Consider the following 9207-nt stretch of genomic DNA (forward strand, 5'->3'; position numbering starts at 1 on the left):
TTGCTGAATAAGTAACTGGTTTACATTCAGATCAGTGGCTTAAGTAAATCTGTTCATGAGCACAGTGTACACAGAAGCCAGGGCGCCACAATACAGCTATGCAGAAACAAAGACAGACTTAAGGATGTTCTGAGGATGAGACGAGTTGCACAATGTCTCTTTGTCTATTTTTGGTCATGCATGTTTGTTTTGGCTGGGAGTGCAGCAGAAGGGACTGTGGTGGCATTTTGTGCAGTGTGAAGTGGATTACAGGCTATTTTGGGTAATACCACGGATTAAAATATTTGTCTTTTTCCTCTTGTCACCCTGCTCCCTGTCTCTCCCCGTTTCTTTTTTTGTTTTTTGCTGCAGGGGTCCCAGGGTTCTTCCAGCTCTCTGTCTTCCGCGAAAGTTTCCAGCTCGGTGGAAGACGGGGATGGACTCGTTACTGAAGGTGAGGAAAATGTTACAACAGTGTCCCGTCTGTCCCTCTGTGGGCGAAGGCCTTTGACTTGCAAATATCATGCATGTGTGAATCATGTCCGTGACCTTTGATGCATCTGATTTGTACACCCTGTTCTCAACACCTCTTTTTTTTTTTCCACACCTTTCCCCTTGTCTGTCTGGTGTCTTTCTCTCCACCTCACTGCAAAAAATGATGTGCTCGTAACTTTTTGTGAAAGATGACAAGTTATGAGTCAGAAGCCACAGACTTTAAAGAAATAACTTTAATAATCTCTTTTGGGTCAGGTCACTCTAGTATCATCTGATATTTTCATCTGTGACTTTACTTAATTAAAGAAAGTCCAGAGAACCTTATTGAATGTTATAAACTATCTCATGAAATATTATATAACTGAGCATTGATTGCATATATTTGCATTTTGATTTGCCAGTTGGTTCCGCATTAACTTTTCTATTTGCCAGCTTGATTACCATTTACAGAGAACTCTGCAGAGCATTACTGTGACAAAATGTCGACCGTGGGATGTAACTAGATGCCCATTTGACTGTAAATCTTAAGTTTAAATGATTTAGATACAACAAAAAATTTGCTTTTTAATTATAGAAAAATATGTTATCTGTACTTATTCATAAAATTAAGCCCTTTTACAAGTACTTTACTCTTTGTTTAGCTCTAAATACTTGTATTAGTCCCACCTTTATGTTCAGTTAGATATAAACTAAATATCCACCATTAAAGTCAAAACTTTTAAAAGATTTTACGTCCTCTGAAACCTGAAAAAAAGTGAGCAAAACACCGTGCTGGTTTTGTGTAAACTGGTTTCGATTCCTGAGTCCCTCAGCAGCTCTAAACCTTGTTCCTCCTCCCTGCAGCTGAGGTTCTAGTCGATGAGGTTCCAACTGTGCCGTCCTACATATCAGACCGCTACAAGGTGGGGCGGATGTTAGGAGATGGGAACTTTGCAGTCGTGCGGGAATGTGTGGAGCACTCCACAGGACGGGAGTACGCTCTGAAGATCATCAACAAGGGCAAATGCAGAGGCAAGGTAAGGGAACATACAGAATAAAAGAATAGAATAAAACTTTATTGATCCCTTCGGTACAAGACCTCAGGGAAATTGCTAAATATGACTGAAACAGCAAAAGTTCACTGTACAAGTCAACTACACTCAAAAAGAAAAACTGTTAATTGACTAAGAGAAATAAGATTATGTGTGTTGAAAGTACAAAAGACTACTGTGGATATTAGTTAGCATCGCCAACATCAATACAACTAAGAAAAGAAGCTTTTTAGGGCTTTATGCAATCATATTTTTAGTAGTTAACTTGAGTTTTATTAGCTCAAGAGCAAGAGAGTTTTCTCTACCCATAAAAGAGCATTTTACATGAAACCCGTCCACTGCATTTTTAAGCTCACAAGTCTATTAAGTAGTTTCACTTTTTCTGCAGCGATGTAAAGGGGTAATCAGTGTGTGTCAGTACACCATGATACCGCAGTTGACTATAGCCGCACACTTCTGCCAATACAGACAGACATCTGATAAACTTGATTCCTTTGATAAATGTGTTCTGCTTGGATATAAAATCTTTTTTTATTCTGCTAGGAGCACATGATCCAGAACGAGGTGGCCATCCTCCGCAGGGTCAAACATCCGAATATCGTCTTACTCATCGAGGAGGTGGACACTTACAACGAACTTTACTTGGTCATGGAGCTGGTCAAGGTGTGTGGCCATGTTTGTGTACCGAAGCTACATGTTTATTTTGTACATGTTTGTGCACCATTTGTTCTGGTTAGGGACAGGCTGGGATATTTTTGCCAAATTGAGATAATGGACCGAGGCATTCTCTTCTACATGATGGCGATCATTATGTCACATTTGCGAGGGACAGGGAGGAGCAGAGAGGCAGAAATGGTGACAGTAACAGCGCAGCAAACATTCAACCAGTGAAGCAAATGATGAATTCCAAGCAGTGGCACAGTATGGGATCGAGAGAATCGGTCTGTGCCCCCCGAGCGCTCGTGTGGTCACATTCTTCATTCTCTCTCCTGCTTTCTGAGTCAAGAAATGTTTGTGCATAATTCAGGAGCCAGGAATGTGATCCATCTGTTCGTACCGTGGCGTGGAGTACTACAGAATATAGATGAGAGGCAATCTGTGGGAGAAATGTGTGTACGTGCGAGCTTGTCCAAAGTAGGAGGATCGAGAGGAGGCTGTGGATGAATGAGGTGGAAAGAGTCACTGGCAGAATGACAAGGAACGAGAGAAGGAGAGAGACGGATAGATATGCTGATAGGGGAGGATAGAGCAGAGAGGTGGAGAGGGAGGGAGATGTTGCAGAAGATAGCAAAAAGTATACACATAGCTTCCTTCCTTTTGCCTGTTTCGGTTTCACTTCATTTATTCATTAAAAGGGTCAAGGCTCATTGATTGACAGAAAAATGACTATAAATGAGTCAGAGTTTGTCCTATAGGCTAATTTTTAGAGCAATTTTGAGCAATAATGTGCTCAGACAATACTTAGTGATAGTTTTAGGAAGGAAGGAATATTTCAGCATGACTAAGTAATGCCTATTAAGGAAGGTGCAGAAGAACTTGATTTTTTCATACAAAAGCCTGACTCCAAACCCTTCTAGCTTTTTTTTTTTTTTGGTTGCCAGGCTTCATTTCCCAGTGACTGAAGAGGAGAAACTCCCAAATAAGAGTAGAGGGTGTTATAGGAGTACATTAAAGTGTGTGCTTTCACATTTAGATGCATGGCTCGAGTGTCCATATACTTTAGCCCACACAGTAGATGTAGAGAGCTGTGGATACAGTGGTTAGAGGCTGAGCTGTGGCATTTGACAGCTCTCATATTTAAACAACTGTCGCTGTGCAGGTCGAACCCTGACAGTGTGTCTGCACTGGAGGAGGGACAGAGAGAGAGAGAGAGAGAGGTAGAGAGAGAGAGATTCGGCCCTATTTTAAGCCGCTGTTCCACTTAGTCCACTCAGGGAGAGAGACACAGAGGATGAGAGCGCTAAGAGGCGGGTGAGATTCAGACAGAATGCAAAATACGAGACTGACAGAGAAAAAAGCCAGAAAGAAACGAGTTGAGCATGAATTAATGAAAAAAAAAAAGATTCAAATGAAAAGGAAATATTAAAGACAGCGGATGGATACATTTCAATCAAGGTGAGGAATAAGGAATGATGATCCCTCCAGCTGCTGAGCTGACAAAAAAAAAAACAACTTGCCGCTAAATGAACTTTTTTTTTTTTTTAGCCTAAAAACTCTTTTCAGCAGAAAAGACGAGCAACTGTGAAAACTTGGAGGTGAATCTGTCAGGTTCTCTGTGTGCGTGTGTGTGTCTGTGTGTCTGTGAAGACACCAAACAAACTGCCGTGAAATTCCTCCCTAACACTGACAGCCCACCCATCCATCATGACTTGTCCGCAGGGGGGAGATCTGTTCGATGCCATCACCTCCGCCAACAGATACACAGAGAGAGACGCCAGCGGCATGCTCTACAATCTGGCCAACGCCATCAAATACCTCCACAGCCTCAACATTGTGCACAGAGACATCAAACCAGAAAACCTGCTGGTGAGTTCACACACACTGCACACATGGTCATATAACTTGCCGCAGTGTAGTTCTCCCCATCCCCTCTTTCTGAATGAACAGGGAAGTAATATCAGTCACTCTGGACTCTCACTGAGAGGAGAAGATGAGTCATTCCTGCTGCCCTCACACCTCCTGCACACTCCTTCTCCAGCCTCCCTCATTTGTGCCTTCCCTCCCTCTTTCTCCCTTCTGTCAGACTCCTCATTCTCGTCCTCTTACTCCAACTGCTGCCCCTCCTCGGTCCTTACAAGCGATGGCCGAGCCATATTTCAAAAAAACGTTCCACTCCAAAGCTCGAGTCGAGTTGGCACAATCACCCCTGCTGGCTGTGCAGCTTCTTTTTTCCTTGTCTCTCTCTGTCTCCCCTTATTCACTCTGCAACCGTATCAGTTAGATAAGAAATATTGAGTGATTCTGTGTTTATTTTTTGAAGTCCTGACATAGAGATTAATCACAAATGCATGTAAAAGGTGGAAAAGCTAAGTTACCTCTATAAAATATGCCATTTTTACAGTGTTGGTTAGACATCAGATAGGAATTTATTCAGTTTTAAACCTGTATTAGGTAATTTTTTGGCCCATTCGGGGAAACAAGCTACAAAAACATGCCAGCAAATAGTTCTTTCCACACATCCAGCAAACATGGAGCATTCACTCACAAACATTCGCTCCGTGTTGGTCCCTACCCACGCCTGATTAAAATATCTGCTAAATGCTTCACCGTGTCCTCCAGCTGATGACTAACTTTGTCTGTCTGTCATTTAGTGCAGCGCAGGTAGAGTACTGTGAGTTTAACATCATTTATTTGCCAAAAACAGCTGCCTGCCATCGATAAAAACAACACTATGAGCGTAGTCAAATTATTAAGAGCAACCCCTTTCACGCACATGTTAAAATTAGAACAACTGTGAATGTATAAATATCGGTTATAGCAGCTTTAAGGTCCCAGTTTGTTTGCGGGTGTCGCTGGGATCGTGCTGATCTCATTGCAGATCCTATTTTTAACAGAACGGGTGTTTTCTGTCTGCTCAGGTGTACGAACATGCAGATGGCAGCAAAAGCCTGAAACTGGGAGACTTTGGTTTGGCGACCATGGTGGACGGACCCCTCTACACCGTCTGCGGCACCCCGACATATGTAGCACCTGAAATCATCGCAGAAACAGGGTGAGCAGCAGCAGACGCAGAGATGCAGTTATGTAGGCAAATCACCACTGCAGGCTCTACCGCTTAAATGTCGTAATGCAGTTTCACGGCCAACATATTAGTCATGTTTTCATGCAATTAGAATGGTTGTTGCAGAGGAAATATGTTTTGTATCACTGCTCAGAAATGTTGTCTTTAAGGCAATGCTGTGCAAGATAACCTGTTTATTTACTGCTGCATTGAACTCATTTCTTTGCCTTTGTGCAGGTATGGCCTTAAGGTGGACATCTGGGCAGCAGGAGTCATCACCTACATCCTACTGTGTGGTTTCCCACCCTTTCGAGGGTAAGCTAACAGCAACAAATCACTTTTTTCTGCTTTTAAGTCAATCTTCAAGTTGTGCATGAGTCCCCCGTATGGTTGGTGACAGTATTGCAGCTTTACTTCTGTGGACAGAATTGACAAAAGCATTGTTATGTCAAGATAGACACACCAATGAAGATTTTTTTTTTTCTTGCAGGAGCAGTGATGATCAAGAAGTGCTTTTCGATCAGATACTTATGGGACAGCTAGAATTCCCTCTACCATACTGGGACAACGTGTCAGAGACAGCAAAGGTGCAAATCAACTTTATGTCCGCATCCACCCTCCGTTTGTGTCTGGAGGATGTTTGAGTTGAAAAAAAACAAACAAACTCACCACTGTTTGCTTTGTGCTGCAGGAGCTGATTCGATCCATGCTGGAGGTGGAGGTGGATCAGAGATACACCGCCCTCCAGGTGCTGGAGCACCCTTGGGTCACGGTAAGTACACGTCCATCTATCTCCAACATATATATTCAGTTGTTGTTTTCACAAGAACACAGCATTTACTTCTTCTTCTTCCTTTACCTGATGCAGGATGAGGGTCTGTGTGAGAATGACCACCAGCTGTCAGTAGCAGGGAAGATAAAGAAACACTTCAACACCAATCCGAAGGTCAGCGACACGACTGCAGGAGTGTCAGTCATTTCTGTAAGTTAGAAACTACAGCACCCATAAACCGACTTGTTCAATCTAAAGCTGTAGCTATTACTCTCGGCTGAGCTGGTTTTTACAGAGGTTCTTCTCAGTTTATTTGCTCTGCCTCGAAAGACAAACGCAGCTTTCTGAGAGAAGTTTGTGTCTTATCGTGTTTCTGTTTCCCAATGAACTGGTGTTTTAGATTGATTGTGCTGGTTTCTCTTTGTGTTCAGCTGGATGACAGCTTTTCTATGCAGAGATCTGGGTCGTTGGATTTCTACCAGCACCCGGCCATGTACTGGATAAGGTACGCCAGGTTTCCATAGAGACACAACTGGGTAGACGCTCACAAACCAGCGAGAAATCAAAACAAACCAAAATAGTGTCTCTGAAATTGATGTCTCCCCTCCCTCCCTGCGTGTCGCCCTGCTGACTGGCTGCTGCTGTGCTGCTTTGACAGCTTCGTGTTGTCCCCGCTCTGTCGTTTTTTTTGTGCTTGGCTTTTTGCTTCTTTCTTTTCATCCCTCCCTCGTTGTGCTCACAGATTTCATACTCGCATTTACTGTTGTCGTCTGTCTTTCGCTAAGACCGTGCTTTCTGTGTTGTGCGACTGTTTAGCAGCGTCGCCTGGATTTCTGCCTTTTTCTGTGAATAAGGGCGTGCGTTTCATCCTCAGCATTATCCTTGTGAATGATTCTCCTAAATGTCGTCATTGTGCACGCCCTACAGAAGTATGTCTTTGAGTAAATAAAAAAAAACAAAAAACGGTTGCTATGGTTTTCACAGACTAACTCATTTTTTTGCTTTTTACTATTTCTTTGTGAATGCTCCCTTTGCAAAGAAATAATCCTGCACTCTTGCTTGTCTCATTAAGTTGTTTGATGTTTTTGCTTGATGTGATGCTCCCCACCTGGCTGCCTCCTCTAATACCAAAGCTTGCTGTTCAGCTCCCGTTGCTCCTGTTGTGTGACTTCATCCACTCATTTATGAAGGACCTTGAAGTTTATGCTTAGAAAGATGAAGGAATTGAACACTGAAACGAGGACTTAATAACAGGCTTGAAAAAATTATTAAATGAATGCTTTAATAATCCAATTTTTTGAGTTCCCTTTTAATACTCTAAATAGTTTTCCTGCTTTTCCCCATTGTGCAGGTAACTCTACAGTATGTAACTCATTGACTGTTGAGTTCCAAACTATTTTAACAGATTTTGCAGTAAGTAAAAAATAAAGCAAGTAGGAAAAGTAAAGGGGACACAACAGTAAAAGTTTAGTTTAAAAATCCCTTTTTGCTATTGTTACTTCCTCTTGTGACTGTCCAGTTAAATATCAGTTAGCAACTTAAAGCTGGGGTAGGCATGAAGGCAGAAAAAAATTGGTAGAATCTGAAAATACAGCCCTCCACCTACAGCTCTATCCTCTGACCTTCTCCCACCAAATGAGCACATGGTTTAAACATGTTAAAAAAAACAAAGTCAACATTCATCCACGGCTTTACAGGGGATTTAAAACCCACCCTCCAGAGTGAAAATCCCACTGCGCCACCACTATCACCTGATCTGTGTGAAAAGACATGATTGGCCTAAATCTCCCGTCACACACTAGACTTTCTAAAACAGAGTTAGGAGGAGGTGCAGGAGTCTAGTTTCCTCTCAGATCAGTTGAATTACAATTTACGGAGACATGGAGAAAGAAAGAAAAACAGCGAGAGGACAAAAAAATAGAGGTATCTTTTGCAAGATCTTTCTCGGGATCTTGCAAAACTACAGGTAACTCTAGTCCAGTAGGTGGCAGTAATGCACCTGAACTTTGTATGCCAATCGCCAAATCAATAGAAGAAGAAGAAGAAACCCATAGGTATATGTACTTCTGGGTCTTTTTGGCAGTATGGACAAATGACAGTGGAGGACACCCACCCACATTTTACACAGACGCCTATTTTTTTTTCTATTCCTTTCCGTTTTTTTCTTTCTCCATGTCCCTTTCGGAGCTCTGTAACAATTTGCTAAAAGGTTTCTAAAGAATTTTTACCCAACAACACCAAAAACTTCTGCCTACTCCAGCTTTAACAAACATGTGCAAAGCACGCCTGGTCCTCCATACCGGATTATCCACTGTGCTCCTCCATCAGAGGATCTAATCATAATGTTCTCCTGTTCCCATTTCTTTCAGGCCACCTCTCTTGATAAGGAGGGGCAGATTCTCAGACGAGGACGCCACCCGGATGTGAAGCCGCTGCCTTTGCAGACGATGCAGACTGTGAATTCAGTAACAACAACAACAAAAACACTCCGAGCGGAGCCTCCCAGTTGCCTCCCCGGCCTGCCCCTGGCCCCTCCCTCTCTGACCCCCGACACGTGCTCTGACCCCTCCCCGGCCCTAAGCCCCCCATCTGATGACATCTCCATCAGCTCAGCCAGCACCGTCTGCTCCCCCAACTCGCCCTTCTAGAGCGGAGGCCGAGGGGAGGAGGGGGAGGAAGAGGATAAAAGGTGTGCAAGAAGAGCAGGAAGCGAGGAGGGAGAATCCTCATCCAGCTCCTCCCTCTGTGCGGAGGAGGAGGAAGAGGAGGCGTCCGCTTCCCCACGCTCTTTCACCATGATGCTGGGGGTGAACATTGAAAAACTGAGGAGGGAAGAACAAAAAAAAAAATAAAAATTTAAAATTTAAAAATCAGAGTGAACTTTCAGCTCCCCTGAATCCATCTTTCCAAACGTGGAGGAGAGATCGATCAAGGGGCGGGGACGAGAAGAAAGAGATGTTTGGGAGAAAGATCGAAGATTCAACAAGAGATCATGAGGAAGAGGGAAAAGGTGGAGTGAGGTGAAAGACTTTTGCTTATTTCTTTTTCACATTCTCTCATCTGAGCACATGTTACAGAGCTCAAGGAGCGAGAAAGGAGCAACGGTACTGTTTGCCCTTCAGTGATGATCCGGGCTCGACATGGAAACTTCCTTATGGTGGAACAGCTCTACAAGGCAATATGAGAATATGGACCGATGTTCATGTTTT

The 9207-nt window shown here is 43.2% G+C and overlaps 1 protein-coding gene across 2 annotated transcripts in view; it reads left to right on the top strand.

Moving 5' to 3' along the window:
- Positions 1–8425, top strand: part of dclk1a (doublecortin-like kinase 1a) — a 62804-nt gene extending 54379 nt beyond the window's left edge. Inside the window, exons 14-24 of one of the 2 annotated variants that reach the window (XM_008277370.1) lie at positions 352–433; positions 1318–1490; positions 2049–2168; positions 3885–4031; positions 5084–5217; positions 5464–5541; positions 5717–5813; positions 5918–5998; positions 6095–6208; positions 6430–6503; positions 8368–8425. In XM_008277370.1, the coding sequence (XP_008275592.1) occupies positions 352–433; positions 1318–1490; positions 2049–2168; positions 3885–4031; positions 5084–5217; positions 5464–5541; positions 5717–5813; positions 5918–5998; positions 6095–6208; positions 6430–6503; positions 8368–8425 (1158 nt within the window). Of the gene's footprint in view, positions 1–351; positions 445–1317; positions 1491–2048; positions 2169–3884; positions 4032–5083; positions 5218–5463; positions 5542–5716; positions 5814–5917; positions 5999–6094; positions 6209–6429; positions 6504–8367 lie in introns of both variants that reach the window. The other variant, XM_008277371.1, reaches the window with a different exon arrangement.
- The last annotated feature ends 782 nt before the right edge of the window (positions 8426–9207 follow it).

The sequence above is a fragment of the Stegastes partitus genome, unplaced genomic scaffold (genome assembly GCF_000690725.1).
Source record: "Stegastes partitus isolate 25-593 unplaced genomic scaffold, Stegastes_partitus-1.0.2 Scaffold96, whole genome shotgun sequence".
NCBI lineage: Eukaryota > Metazoa > Chordata > Actinopteri > Pomacentridae > Stegastes > Stegastes partitus.